General features: G+C 41.8%; 2 protein-coding genes across 5 annotated transcripts in view; one reads left to right on the top strand and one right to left on the bottom strand.

Annotated features, from left to right (window-relative positions):
• Positions 1-2,636: 2,636 nt before the first annotated feature.
• On the bottom strand, positions 2,637-4,022 carry LOC144704661 (cytochrome b5-like). The gene is made up of 3 exons (XM_078577156.1): positions 3,864-4,022; positions 3,112-3,178; positions 2,637-3,051 (listed from the first exon to the last, which is right to left on the bottom strand). Exons 1-3 carry the CDS (start codon positions 3,954-3,956, stop codon positions 2,801-2,803), a joined length of 411 nt encoding a protein of 136 aa, XP_078433282.1. The 5' UTR covers positions 3,957-4,022; the 3' UTR covers positions 2,637-2,800.
• A 4,436-nt stretch (positions 4,023-8,458) lies between these two features.
• Positions 8,459-15,632, top strand: part of EMB3012 (embryo defective 3012) — a 58,740-nt gene continuing 51,566 nt past the window's right edge. For 2 of the 4 annotated variants that reach the window (XM_078577155.1, XM_078577154.1), the window contains exons 1-5: positions 8,460-8,935; positions 9,234-9,499; positions 11,112-11,287; positions 11,379-11,595; positions 12,669-13,012. In XM_078577155.1, the coding sequence (XP_078433281.1) occupies positions 8,757-8,935; positions 9,234-9,499; positions 11,112-11,287; positions 11,379-11,595; positions 12,669-13,012 (1,182 nt within the window). In that variant the 5' untranslated portion in view covers positions 8,460-8,756. Of the gene's footprint in view, positions 8,936-9,233; positions 9,500-11,111; positions 11,288-11,378; positions 11,596-12,668; positions 13,013-15,632 lie in introns of all 4 variants that reach the window. The other 2 variants (XM_078577152.1, XM_078577151.1) reach the window with 2 other exon arrangements.

Here is a 15,632-nt window from a genome sequence, read left to right as displayed (position 1 = left end):
AGACACAATTCCGTGGATGCGGACGTGTGTCGATATATTCATGATCAATCTTCAAAATCATACATTGAGTGAAGCTTTTGGGGAACTCGTTCTGCCCTTGACTTTGCCGCTTCGAGATCATTCTAAAGTCGTTCAAACGCCCGGCCTGTAGAAGTATCCACGCTATCACTCGGCGCTTGTATCTCCACATCTTCTTCTTCAACTCTTGTTGAAAATCTAGAAGATCTTCTCACCATGAAGAAACTCTCCTTGGATGAGTGGAGAAGATAATGGAGAAGGGGAGAGGATCTCAAATATGGCTTGCATGGGTGCTTGACATGAGAGCCCTTTCCCTCTTCAAATTTCACTTAAGATTTTTGCTGAAAAGTCCTAAAAATAAAATATATTTACCAATGCCCGTATGACCTTGTGTGTGTGACCCTCTAGGCCCATGTATTGTTCTATTTAATAACTTTAGTGGAACAATAATAATTATTTATCAATCTTATTAATTACTATGTCAAAATATAGATTAACTAAAGAAAGATCGATTTAACCTATTGATAGTTTAAGTTTCTAGCACATGGGGTGCCAAACTACACCTCTTGCTCTAGAAGACACCAAGTAGTGTTGAACCCTCTTATGGAACCTTTACTGTCATCAGCTACCATGTACGTACAATCCATCATCCCCTGGAGACTCTCAAACGACTTAGGTGAGGTTTATCGTCAAACCCTAATCCGTCATTTGATTGATGCATAATAGGAGAACTCCTTTAGTATCCTCTCTACCCTAGCCATGAATTTTTCTGCATCGTCTTCCTCGAGTCCATCTCCTCTTATACCAAGGGCAGATGATCACGTCTTGACCACTCAATCATCTCTATAAGCTTCTTACTACATCTGATGTGTAACATATTTGAATTCCATGATTAGATGCTTGTAAGTCAGTCAAAACGTAGTCGTCCACTCACGAGATGTCCTTGGTGTCTCAGGTCAGCGGATCACTTATACAACCGTGGCATGAATCAACCTGAATGACTTTAAGGTATAATACCATTGAGGGATTCGTACATATCAACTCAGTGAACTCTTTCTCCGAAGAGCACCACTATATGTCCTTAGTGTCCCCACACTAATAGCCACATGATCAACTATACTTATTGTATAATTAGGATCAGCTAGTATTTTTATACTCGGATAATTTGATGTTCATCTTGACTATCCATCAAATGGGAGTATTTTAAATACATGTTTAAAGGCTAGTGATCACTTTATCATGATCTCATCATAATTCACTATGTCACTACACGTATTTATGAACTTTATGATAAACATCACGCATAATAATAATGAATGTAAATATTTTATTTAATGAAATTAAATAAAACATGGTGTGATTTGGCTAAATGACAACACAATATCCATTAATTGATTCAAGTAACAGTTGTGTAAGCAGCCCTCAAACATCAAAGATGTCATGGGTTCAGACAATTGTAATTTGATTTTGACCTATGAGTTCCCAATCATGATATCATAACTCGGCCTAACTAAGTTACAACAAGTCCATGAAGCTTATTGAGTAGTCAAGATGATATTATGTACCCTTATTATTAAAGAAGACAACTCAAGCAAGACGATGTAATCAAGTCCTAGACCAATGCAATGGAATATTGATGAAACTCTGTTCAATCATTTTTGAACGCATCAATACTAATTCAGATGACTGATTAAAGTTTGATAGTTGACTATAATATTGTCGTCTTAGGAGTATTAAATCATATGTATATGGTAATCAATGATAAAAAGGCACCATGAGTAAGTAAAACACTTATTTATATCTTTAGATGATGAGGTGTAGCTTGGTATCTGATGGGCTTGAAACTAGACCTCTCGATCCATGATTAATTAATCTATACAATGATCTAGATACTTAGAAGGTCAATAAAGGTTTTGAAGCTACTTAAGTGATTAAAGACACTAATATATAGCTTTAGAAGGTCACACACCAATGGTTTTTTAGATATTGGAGGATATACTTAAAGTTTAAAGGTTATTATGAAAAGAACTTATAAATATAAATATAAAAGGCCACAAAAAGAATTTACCTGAGCTCAATTTTTTAGGTGCCCACCCTTCTTGTCCCTTATCCCCTTGGCTCCTCTCCACTCACGATGCAATCAGAACGACGTAACGATGATAATGTAGGAAACATAGAGTTATCAAGATGGAGGTGTTTAGATATGTTAAGGATCTCATGGAAACACCAATAGACTAGACATAAGAATAAATCAATATGCCTCCCTCGAGGTATTGACAAATCATGGTCCTAATTCACCCCAAAGTTATTTAATCATTACTTTAAATAGGTTATCATGATTTCATTCAGAAACGTTTGCTTTATGGATGAATTAAGTTTTGTCTCAATCAATTGGACAATAACAATCTGCTAAAAAACAAAAATTTTCCCCAAAACCACAACTGCCAAGAAGTAATATTTTATTCATCAAATGAATATAATAATTTTCCATCTAAATTGGACATCTGCTAGATTTTTAATAGATTTTTATTAATAAAACTATGAACATGATGAATCACATGCTGAATTATGAAGGGAAATCTTAAATGAGCATATGAAGAATTAACAATAGAGACTACTGGATCAAAACTTATAAGATACTATTTATTAATCAAATGGATGAGGACCCACAAATGATGCAAAACATAGCTTTTCTAAGGAAATAATATTTCCCCACATCAATCGAATATATCGCCAGTCGCATGAGCGGAACCTGCTTATTACAGCAAATGAGATTTCACATCTAGTCTGATTTTATATAGGATCGGACTCCGAGGGCAAGACCAAGAATCAATAAGGGCACGAGAAACTGGAAGATCTTGATTATAAAGTCAGAGGTTTTGTCATGGTTGTAATGTGGTTGTTTAGGAGGAGTGTATTTGGCCTTTTTGGGGATTGTGGTTGAGTCTATGTGTCCAACAAAGTATTCATCCAGCATAGATTTTGCAGATGAGCTGTGCCCAACATCTTCAAAGTCATCTGTGGCATCCTTTCCTGAAAATTCACATCAAAGTCAAAATAAAAGTTGAATTTGATGAAGAGAGAGGAAATCACCTGTGGATGATAACAATACATCGTCTCCACCTGGATGGTCATCTAAGAACTTTGTCACATCATAAACCTGTGATGTAGCCCATGACAGAACGTGAGCATAATAAGTCATGAGTGTAGAACCCTAGCTGGGGGTACAAGATTTTATCAATTTGTTGTCTAATAAGCAGGAAGATCCCTCTAAAGTGAGAGAGGTCAGACTTTTTAATCAGGAAATAAACTTATTTATAACAACTGTGGATCAAAACAAGTAATGCATACGATCATACAACCCACACAGTAAGAGCATTACTCTCGTTTAATTTGTCAAGAATTGATCAGAGAAATTTCCTTGTTTACGAGAGATTCAAGATTTTAAGCTCAAATAACATACGAAATATTTTATGAATCGCTTAAAAAGGGCATGAGCTTCATAATCAATAGATCTTATCGTGCTCCTCCTATCTTTCATCCGCAGAGTTCTAATTAATAAGGCTTAACTCTCAATCATCTCAATCATCGTCCAAACTGAGACTCCACCATAATACAAATCAATGAATGAGGGGTTTTCCAAAATCGAATTTGATGAAGAACAACCAATGAGCTATCATCACGGCGTAATCTTAAAAAATATAAGCATAAAAAAGAAAAATAAAAACGAGGAATGGGCATGGCCATGTAGAATTCTCAGACAGAAGCATCATTCGTGACCCAGATGCAACGAAAAGCAGACATCGAATCTAAAATCGAAAAGTTACAAAACAGAAACCAAATACCTTGCCACTGATCACGATCCAGCAGTCTTCTCTCGAATTATGCTTAGAAACCTCAGCCAGAGTGTAGATGACGCTGTTATCAGCACCACCCATCACGCGAGATCAAGGAAGAACCACAGTATGAAGATGAGGTTCAAATGTGAGACTTAAAAAGACGCCGGTGGAGTACAAATTGCCCGTAGAAATTTCATTTTTTTAAATTCATCGAAAATTCCAGATTAAAATTTACATTGAATGTATCGGCATAAAGTCTCCAAAAATGACTATATGAATATTGATTTATTGGAGGAGTAATTAAAATTTAGTTTTGGTAGACTCCTTGGCCGCTAGTGCCGCCCACCTAATTCCATAACTACCACTGCAAGTGGTTTCCATGGGTGGTAGGTAAGGAAGGTCATGGTCTGACCGAAGTTCAATCCGACGGGACGGCGCTGACCGAACCAGGACCAAATTATAGTGCAGGGACGCGGACGGGACGGTAATTTCGTCCGTGGACGAAAAAATTGTCCCGTCCAGGACTTCGGACGATTGACAGATGAAGAATCGACCGCTTGTCCCCCGATGGGACAATTGCTTCGTCCATGGACAGAATAACTGTCCCGTCTGGGGCCTTGGACAGGGACAGGACGGTTATTTCATCCTGTGGGAGTGTATAGTATGCGACTGACAAGTCCACCTGGACAATGTGCTGTGCCACGTGTCAATTTCTGAGTGGTCTGATGCTGACGCATGCCCTGTTTTGTCCTGGGATGAGAATTTATTGGATGGGACGGTTTCGGATGGGACGGGACGTGGATGAAAAAAAATGGGACGGGACGATTTAGGCGAAACTCTAAAAAATGGAACGTAGGACTGGACAAAATTCGTCCCGTCCATTCCACCATGTCCCGGATAATCTGGAACTTTAGATCAAATGCTGAACATAATAAAAATATAATAATAATATATTTATTATTATTTTCCCTCGCCCCAGTGATCTCTCTTTGACATCCATGGTCTAGCTCTCTCGTCTTTCTTGCTCTTTTCCTGGCTCTAACTCTCTCTCTCTATATATATTTCCCTCTCCTGGTTTCTTTCTTGTAGTTCTCTCTCTCTCTCCATCGATCTTTCTCTCTCTTGTTCTCTCCTGATCTATCTCTCTCCGGCTCTTTCTCTTCCTCCCTCTCTCTCTCACTCGATCCCCCTCGCTCATTATCTCCCTCTCTCTCTCTCTATCTCTCTCTCTCTGTAGCCTTCCCTCATTTTTTCTCTTCCTCTATCTGCCATTATATAATTCCTTATCCCTCTCTCCTTATACCCACATCTTTCTTTCACTCACACACTCTGTGTCTCTATCTTTCACTCACACACACTCTCTCGTTCCATGTGGTTCTCTCCCATTTCCAGGCCTATCTTTTTCCATCTTATTCCCTCCCCCTCTCTAAGTTATCCTTCCATTGACTCTCTCCCTCTCTCTAACTTTATCTTTTCCCCTCTCACTCTCTAATTATATCCCCTTCCCTCGCTCTCTCTCCCATTCTAATTATGTGTTTTCCCTTCACTACCACCCCCCCAACTCTATCTTTTTCACTGTCACTCCTCCCTCAATCCACATCTATCTATATCCCTTTTACTCTCTGCCTCACGCTCTCTAATTAGAAACCTTTTTCTGATTTTTTCAAAAAAAATCAGAAAATACTTTTATATCCAGCTTGTGAAAGATAATTATCTTGAAAGAGAGACCGAGTTTTGTTGAATCCATTGAAAGTTGAACATTATGTTTTTCAATATTGAGTTAATACTTATAAGACAATCTATTGGTTTATTCTATTGGTTCGTGTCAATATTTATGTCCAGATTTAGTTTGACATATTCATGTCAAGATTTAATTTGATTTATTCTATTGGTTCCATGAGAAAATTGCATGATTAAATTTGACTCTGAACTCTTATTTTTTGCTCAAAACCATGGCATCAACTTTTTGACTTTGAGTTTGACCAGACTACATTACTTGACCGAGACTGGACCGAATTGCAGGTCTAGGTTAAGGTTTTTGCTAAATTTAGATTAAAATTAAACATAAACCAAAAAATCATATGAAAGTTGAAAAGTAGAAATATATGTTATCATTTAATTTTATTTTACAATGTCAATATTAAAAAATGCGTAGGTAGTTCAACACTACTTAACTCTGGTACATCTGTAAGGGGTCATTTGGAGGTACTTTAGTTACTACTAAATAAGATAATACACACTAGAGACATTAAATGGAAATGAACAAAAGCAAAATTTATAGTTGGACATGTAAAACCAAGATGTACTCTCTATGGCCTCTACGATGGCAATCATCGCCACTTGGTCTCCTCAAGCTCAATATGGATGTAGCAGCTAGAGGATTAGTAGAAGGTGGTGATGATTCATCATATTTTATGATACTCTAAATAATAATGCAGCAAAAACTATGGTGATACAAGATGGGTTTCTGATGCCTCTTTGGCAAAAGAATGGTGCAGACACATGACTTGAATTCACAAAACTTTCTACCTGAGGCACAAAAACCTAAAATCCACGAAGTTAACCTCTTTGACCCTTGAGTTCATAAGAGGGTTTTGCTATAGTCCACAAGCACCGCAACATTCTATGACAAAGAGAACATTTTAAGGGGAGAAACGTGTTTCTAAAAAAAAAACAAAATAGTTCAATAATGATCCTTCGATATTAAAACATAGCCTTATACTAGCCACTAAAGCTTCGTAATCATCCATAATGATAGGGCCCTTAAAAAGACAACTTAAATAATGGAAGCAATAACACTATCAAGATAAAATAGGATCATAGGCATGACAAGCCTTAGCATAGATATTCTACGCATTTTGAGGCTTATAGTTATGAAAATATTTGGTCAGCACATCAATCATATGTTCCATATATTTCACATTGTTAATCAATACATCCTATTCACTACGATGCACACACGATGCTTATCAAGAAGTCTACACATACACGATCCAACTCATTGAATTACAACGATATCACAATTTGGAGATTAACACACGTATTTTAAATATTTATTTTTAGAGGATACTAAAGAAGGACATAAAATTATACGGATAGTATAACACTATCTAGTCCCACTTATATGATGAGAATGGCCAGTCCCATATCCATTATTGCAGAGATGTTAATGATAGATAATGTGTGCTATGTAATAGAAATAATTCACTAAATTGTACCATAGAAATCCCTGAATGCCATTATTGTGAAATAAGTTTATTTATGTTACTGCTCCTTAAACATTGGCATCAAAGACGCCTTGTGGACTGACTGTTATACTTTGACTATCACCTATGAATTTCCCAATCTTGAAATTCCAGACCCCCGTAGCTAAGATGCGGAAAAAAGTCTATGAAGGTCAATGTATGGGGGAGAGAGAGAGATAGAGAGATAGAGAGAGGGAGAGAGAGAGAGAGTGAGAGAGAGAGAGAGAGTGAGAGAGAGAGAGAGAGAGAGAGAGAGAGAGAGAGAGAGAGAGAGAGAGAGAGAGAGAGAGACAGATGTAGTTCAGGGACGTGGACGAGACGTTTTTTTCATTATGGGACGAAAAGGTCGTCCCGTCCAAGGATAGGGACAAAATTATGGACGAAAATTAGTTCCGGGGACCACTGGACATGGCGGTTTTCATCCCGTGGGATGAAAAAACCATCCGTCTGGAGGTCTCGGACGATGAACAGACGAATCTGGACGAATAACTGCTGGATTCACATCCGACGGTTGAGATGTAGCCACGTGGCTATGACAATTTGCATTCTCCCTCCTCCGTATTTCTCTAAAAAGCTTAGAAAAATATACATTAAAATTAAAGCCGGCTGGCCTTCTTCCGTCCAGCGGCAGCGCTCCGCCGTGATGGCCGACGTTCTCTGGCGAAGGCTGCGCTGCGGTATGCCCCCCGACCGCTACCTTCTCGGCGCGGCCCTCCGCCACTGCGCCAACCAGCTTCTCCTCCGCGGCGGGCAGCAGCTCCTCACCCTCGCCTTCAAATCTCGCTTCGCCAACTGCGCCTTTGTTGTTGCCGGCCTCGACGACGTCTTCTCCAAGTGCGGCCTGGCCTCCCCACCGTAGCCTTGCGCCTCTTCCACTCCCTCCCTCTTCAGCGCACCTCCAACTCCGTCCTCTGGAATTTAATGGCGGCCAGGCTCGCCCGCAATGGCAACCCCACCACCGCCCGCCGCCTCTTCCTCGACATGCGCTCCGCTGACGTTCTTCCCAACCGCTTCTCCTTCCCCACCGCGCTCGTCTCCGTCTCCACCTCCTCCCCCGTCGTTGTTCTTCAGCTCCACGCCTCCCTCCTCTGCTCCGGCCATGGCGGCAGCCTCTTCGTCCGAAGCTCCCTCGTTGATGCCTACGCCAAGTGCAGAGACCTCCCCTCTGCTTAGCTCACCCTGCACAAGGGCGGCGGCCCCGTCGCCTCGAACTCTATATAAAATGGGTTTTTTCCGTTCCGGACGAGGGACGGGACGGTTTTCTTGCCGTCGGACGGAAAATCGTCCCGTCCTCGTCCCTGTACTGAATCCGGATGTTAGACGGGGCGAACCCGTCCCGTCCCGTCCCGTCCCGTCCCGTCCCGTCCCGTCCCGTCCCGTCCCGTCCCGTCCCGTGGACGGGACTATTGACTTAGAAGCCCAAGTCCGTCTCACTTGACCCCCGCCCCCCCATCTCTCTCACTCCCAACTCTTCCAGTACAACTTTACAAATACTCCCTGTCCAGGCGCCAGAGCCCGCGAGCAGTTACACATCGACCTTGGCGCCTTCAATCCAGTACCTTCTCCACTGCTCTTCAATGGCTTGAAACGCCATGTGATCGCAAGGATCTCATCCTGATAATCGAAAGACGAAGCTGTTGCAGCGTCTTCCGCGATGGCTTCAACCCCATTCTATCTTCAATCGTTGTTTCTGCTGCTCTTTGCTTTCAGAGTGACAGATTCTCTGGTATCTCACTCTGGACCTCAAATTGCGGACCTCAATGTCTTGCTTCCTCCTCGCATGACCAATCCTGTTCACTACCGCCTGCGCGGCACCGGCGGATGCTTCTCCTGGTAATTTATGGCTTGTTTTCCGTTTTTTGTTTCATTTCTTCTCTGAATTATCATCTGCATAGGCTACGATGAACTCGGTTCTACTAGAACGGTGTTAATATACGATTTATTGCCCGATTTTTCGTCGTCGTTTCTTTTCCGAGTTATTTCTACTGTGCCTGAGCTTATTATCAGCGGAGGCTGGTGTGAACTCGGTCTTACTAGACTTGAAATGAATTTTCTACATCACCTTGACTGTAGTGGTGGAAATCTTTCCTATCCTTGAATTTCATATTGTTGTAATGGTTATTTTCTGTAGGACTTGGGATCATCACGACATTTTGCGAGTGGAGCCTGAATATAATGGCACAAGTCGGTGTTCCGTGAGTGCTCGCTTGGTATCGACTGCCCCTTACAGTGGACGGAAGGAGACAGCGGTTTATGCGACGGATGTGAATAGCGGAACTGTTATTCGATGCGAAGTGTTTGTTGATAAGATATCAAGGATTCAAATATTTCATCACTCTTTAAAGCTTGACTTGGATGGGTTTGCTACACTTCAAATCCGTGCGTTTGACCGTGAAGGTGCGCAAATATGTTATTTGACTGCTTGATTGAAGTTCAGCCTTCATCATTATTTAGCAAAGATTACTAATATTTGTGCATCAGTGTCTGACCTTACCTTTTGAAATCTCTCCTACTGTCTTAATCAGATTTTATTTTGAAGAAACATCATTTTTAATCTGTTGTCATACTTGTAGTTACTATACGACAAGAAACATTTCAAAAGAAACTGAAAAAGTATTATTGTTCATTTAATAACCATACGTGAGTAAATTTATCGATGAATAAGAAAGAGTGAAAAGGACAGTATATCTAGGCTTGGGCTCAATATGTATTTGATAGGGAAGTGGCATAAACCTGCCTTCTAATTTCTTTAAAAAGACATTTTCAAAAAACAATTATTTCCGAAATGATAAACCTGCCTTCTAATCGGGTGACTGAAGATTAGTTTTGACAATTATTTAACTAAATGTTGTAAGTCTTTTGCATCAATGTCTGGTCTTACTGTTGGAATGCTTGACATACCTGCTATCCTGATGTCTTAATTAGATTTAATTTTTATGAAATACCATTTTAAATCTCTACTATACCCGTACTTATTATGTAGACAAGAAAAATTTGGAAACAAACTGGATATTTTTGTTCACTTAATAGCCAAAAAAGAGTAATTACATGCAAGGACAAGATAGAGAGTGAAGGGCATAAGTAACTAGCCTATCCATGGGCTTCCTGGGGTTTGGAGGTTCATCTTTTTTGTGGGTGCAAGTCATCAGTGAGGTGGGCTGGCTCGGTGGGCTCCCTTGTGGAGCTCTCCTCACCAGTTGCTTGAGGACTTCAACAAGGTGGCATTCTGCTTGACAAGCATGGTGCTGAAGACCTAGGATCGATGGCCAGTTAAATTCCCCCCATATTGCGTGTGCCAGGGTAGATCGAAAGACATGCATTAGGATCTCTTCTGTTAGGCAGGATAGAGTGATGCGGGACGGCTAAGACATATGCAGGATGGAACGATTAGAGGCAATCTATTGAGAGGAATAGCAGGGCTCTATAAATAACTGGACAACTGGCGGCGAATGGCACTTCATGAAGTCTATTGAGGAAGAGGGCAACCTTGGGCTAGAGCTTGGAGATTCTCCATTCCAGAAGGCTGCGAGATTAATCCAACTTGCCATTATATCTTCTACTCTATTCCCTTCCACCTCGTTCTTCTCCCATTCTGCATATCATCTCCATTCTGCCTACGTATACACACACATTACATATCTTCTGTGATTTGGAAGAACAATTTCTATTTCTGGTAATTTTTCAATTCATTTGAGAAGATCAAAGTCCTTCAAGTCATCTTTCTTTGACAATTCATCAATATCCTGTAAGGGAGTAAATGAAAACATAATGACCTGATAAAGGACAAAAGACTAATTTAGGCGAAGACATTTTGTGACAATAGGAGTCAATTATCAGTGGAGCTTGTCTTTGATGTGCAACTGCATTTTCCATGTTTCTCAGCTCTTGTTGTTTTAGGTCTTTTATCTAGATTTGGATCTCATTATACAATCAGCTACATGATATTACTTTTTCTAGTGTACTTCGGTGAACCTCTGGCTATGTGACATCAAACTTCATTTCATTGCAGATAATGTATTTTCTTCATTAGTTGGTTTGCGGTTCGCGTGGCAACTGACACCTAAGACTGTTGAAATGAGTCACGACATTCATCATATTGTTCATGTCCCTCTAAAGGAAACTCCATTGACTGACTGCGGGGGTTTCTGTGGCGATCTTGATACACAGATAAGAGTGGAAGAGAGTGTAGGTTTTATATTGAAATCATATTTCTGTTATGTAAAAATTTTATCTGCTATTTATGGTGCCAAATTTTATCACTTCTGTGCTGTTTCAGGGAATGGGATCGGATTTGTATGTCGTAAAGGGAATTGAAATTGGCCTTGAGACTATCACTGCTCGATTATGTGAGATACAGTACGAGAATGTGACCGATGAGATCGTTTTAACAGTTGCTGAAGCCATGTCACTGCATCCTCCATCCCCTGTTTTTCTCTTAGTGGGTTCTTTGATTCAATACAAACTCAGAATTGTTCACCAAAATGTTCCCCAAGGTAGTACCTTCGTCATGTTTTTCATTTTAATGTAGGAGGAAGATATTGCCATCCATGTGTAAAACTCCCATGGTGCTCTCTTCTACTGAGTATTCCTTTTTCATATCGTGGGATGTTAATTTTGGTCAATTGGAGTATGCCATTCTGATATGTTAATTTCCCTGGTTTTTGAATGGTTCTGCTGTTAACTATTAGATAAAAGTCAGTAAAGCATTTGGCTTAGATCCCAATTTTGATGACTGGGGGCTTGAAAACCAGAGTTAGAGAACAAAAACATCAAATAGGATGGAGATTTTGAGAAATCAGCACCATCTTATCGCTGAGTTCCTGATAGGAACTCCAATGTTGAGAAGAACCCAAGTGTCAGGTGACCACCTTAAATCACTTTTCAAAAAAAAAAGAACAGTAATTGATTATCAAATCGAGATCACAGAGTTCCAATATACAATGCAATGTACGATTTGGAATCTCGTCGTCAATAGAAATATGGAAAGAGAAAGGGAGGAACTGAGAGTGACAAAGAGAAAGAACTGGCCAGATCGGACACAAGCTCCTTCTCCCTCGAGCTGGAGGATCTCCGCTCCCGCCGCAGCGCCAATGTCTTCTTGATTTTATGAAAAAAGATCCCTGATGAGTCCTCTGGTGCTTTATTTTAGTATCCCGACGAAGTCATTAGTTTGGTGTCACACGTGCTGCTCCCGCGTCACGTGTGGAGTCTCTTGACTGTCGGCTTCTCTCCGTTCTCTGATAGGTCCAAGTTGGGACCCTATCAATACCTCCATATGATCTGTTTCAATACTTTTTAACCATTTATTCCTCGATGCTTGGAGGCTTGACTCGAAGAAGCTGTTGTATCCTAGACGTCGGTACTAGTTTGAAATACTTGTATGCTAGTTCTTCTTATCTGGTATACCTAGAAAAACGACGCGGCAATCCTTATGTTTTGAATCTATTTGCTGTCGATGGTTCTGAATTTAATCTGTATTTTTTTGTTTACTCACTTTTCTATTAATATTTTTGTGGGTGATTGAAAAGTTTCTATTTCTTTCTAACACCATTCCAATGGATTGTAGTTGTTGATTTGCCTTCGCCAGTACACCGATGGGCTTCTTCAAACTCCACCGTTGCTCAAATAGATTTTGCCATGGGTTATGCAAGATCACTAAAACTGGGAACTACAAATGTAATAGTTGAAGACACTAGAGTCAGTGGCCACGTCCAAATCTCAAGCATGCACGTTGTTATTCCAGATAAGTTGTGCTTATACCTTATGCCGACAGGAGGCCATATTAGTAATTTGGAGACTTCAAAATGTTCACCCTCTGTTCCATGGTTCGTCGTGATTGCACGAGAATATATTATCAATGCGAAAGCTTTTACTCATGAACCTGACGTAAATGAGATATATATTACTGAGGTCATTATTTCTGTCTCTAGACAATTTCAAGCTTTCTTTTTTCTCTTGGTTCTGATTTTGTTTGTATCCATTTCCTAGAGGTAAAACCAATGTACTTGATATTGCTCAAGTGCTCATTTAGAATGGTTTAACCCTGCTATTATCTTCAAATGACCAAAACAATTTTGAGGACTCAAATCACACTATTTTTTTTGAAGAAACCCAAATCATATTTTTTTTTTGAAAGAAAAGTAGGGCAGACCACCCGGAAACTGGTGGTCCACCTATTCCATTAAAAATAGGAGGAATATGTACACATCATATACAGATATGGCCATTTAAGGCCTTCACTCTATCCCCCCAACCCCCAAAAAGATAATAAAGCCGCAACGTCTGAGATGACGTTTTCAACCGATGCCGTCCTTCCCTTGAACACCACATCATTTCAATGCATCCATATCACCCAAAGTGTTGCTAGTATTCTTCCCCATTCCGCTCTGTTCTGGTATCTACCAGTCGTGAGTGATGCCCAAAAATCGGTGTCTGAGGATACATTCACCCCGGAAATGTGTTGTGATGACCATACTCCCCTGGCAATAGGACATGCGAAAAAAAGGTGTGAGCAGTCTTCATCGCCCTCACCACACAGAGGACACGAGACGGGCTCCGTTGGTGCCCATTGTCTGCGGTAAACCCGTGTGACCAGTCTTCTCCTCCTCAGCAACCAACCGAAAAGTCTCACCTTTAGGGGGAGTTTTTGCTTCATTATGATATGGCATGTATTACTGGTTGAGATGTCGTCTCTCGCTTCCCCTCTGATTTTCAAGTATGCGTCCTTTACTGAGAAAGGCGGCCCTTGCCATACCCACCCATCTCGGGAGACTCCCGAGGGTCTGAGAGGTAGGATGGTCTCATGCATCCCCAACAGCTCCCCGAAACGATCCTCCGATAAAGTCCCAGGAAGGTTAGGGACCCAAGCCCCTTCCCAACATTCGCTAACGGCGACATTGGGATTCCTTGCCAGTGCAAAAAGTCTTGGAAACTGTATCTTCAGGGGTCCGTGCTTTGTCCAGTTATCAATCCAAAAACGGAATCCTCCCCCGTCCCCCAACTTGGGGTCAAACAAATCCCGGATGTGAGGAATGGTTTGACGCAGACTACGCCAAAAAGGGGATTCCCCCCTCCTGTGCGCCCATCCCCTCTCCCAATTCAACGACGGATCATATACGTCTAGTAGCACCTTGAAGGCTAGCCCCTCCGTCGATGACACCATTCGTTCAACCCATTTAGCAAGCAATGCGAGGTTCATAGATTCCAAGTGGAGGATACCCAGCCCTCCCTGTTTCATGGGTCTGCAGACCACATCCCAGGCTACCATGGGTATCCCTCTACCTCCTCCATTCCCTCCCCAAAAAAACCGTCTCATTAAACCTTCGAGTCGTTTGGCCACCCCTACCGGCACCTTAAACAACGAGAGGTAGAAAATAGGGATAGCGGAGAGCACCGATCTCAAGAGTACCATACGACCCCATCGTGATAGTACCCTGCTTTTCCAGCCCTCCAACCTCCACTCCACCTTATCGATCACTGGTTGCCATTTTGCGGTTAAGAGCCGTCTCCCCGTGAGAGGGAGCCCCAAATATCTCATCAGAAGAGAGCCTCGGGGTGTACCTAGCGCGCGGGCGCATAGAGTCTCCTCCTCCGAGGATAGGCGAATCCCACGAACGCAGACTTTTCCCGGTTGAGACATAGTCCCGAGAAATCCGCAAACAACTCCAGCAGGGACGATACGGTGTGAGCTTCTGTTACCAAACCTTGCATAAAGAATGTTGTATCATCTGCATACTGGAGCAATGGGATGCCCCCCGGATAGCTCGCCGTGTGAAATCCTCGTAAAAAGCCTTGTTCGCACGCCTTAAGGTACAACTGACCAATGTGTCTACCGCAAGGACAAACAACAGTGGTGCTAAAGGGCAACCCTGCCTGACTCCTCTCTGTGGGCGGATCCACCCTCCTTCCGCCCGGTCATTGACCAAGACTGCGAAAGTGTGGGATGTATCACATTATCGTACCCAGGTCACCCACATCTTAGGAAATCCCCTCTTTCTCATGACGGACCATAGGAATTTCCAATCGAGGGAGTCGTAAGCTTTCGCTAAGTCCACCTTCCAAATAAAACCCTTTGTCCCCGTTCTCTTCCATGCTGATACGATCTCCCCTGCCACCACCGCGCTCTCCTGCAATTGCCTACCCGGGATGAAGGCCGATTGGAATGGACCGATTAGACCCCCGATTATCACCCTCAAACGATTAGCCATCACCTTGGCAATGATGAGATAGATGGAATTTGACAAAGCAATGGGTCTGAAATCCCCCACATTCACTGACCCCGTGCACTTGGGCAGCAGAAATAAGTATGACCAATTAAGTCTTTCCAGGCCAAACTTGCCCCTCTGGAACTCGTTCAAGGTATCCATCACGTCAGGGCCGACAACTTCCCAGAATTCGCTGAAGAAAAAGACTGGGAAGCCGTCAGAGCCCAGAGCTCCCTCTCCATTCAAACCCTTGATCGCCGTCCTCACCTCCTCCGCACTAAAAGTCCTCACTAGCTCATCCTGTTGTGCTTGTGATAATCGGGATA

Source organism: Wolffia australiana, chromosome 6 (assembly GCF_029677425.1).
Source record: "Wolffia australiana isolate 7733 chromosome 6, ASM2967742v1".
In the NCBI taxonomy this organism is placed as follows: domain Eukaryota; kingdom Viridiplantae; phylum Streptophyta; class Magnoliopsida; order Alismatales; family Araceae; genus Wolffia; species Wolffia australiana.
Note: the sequence above shows the minus strand (reverse complement) of the source record. Positions and strands in the feature narration are given on the sequence as shown.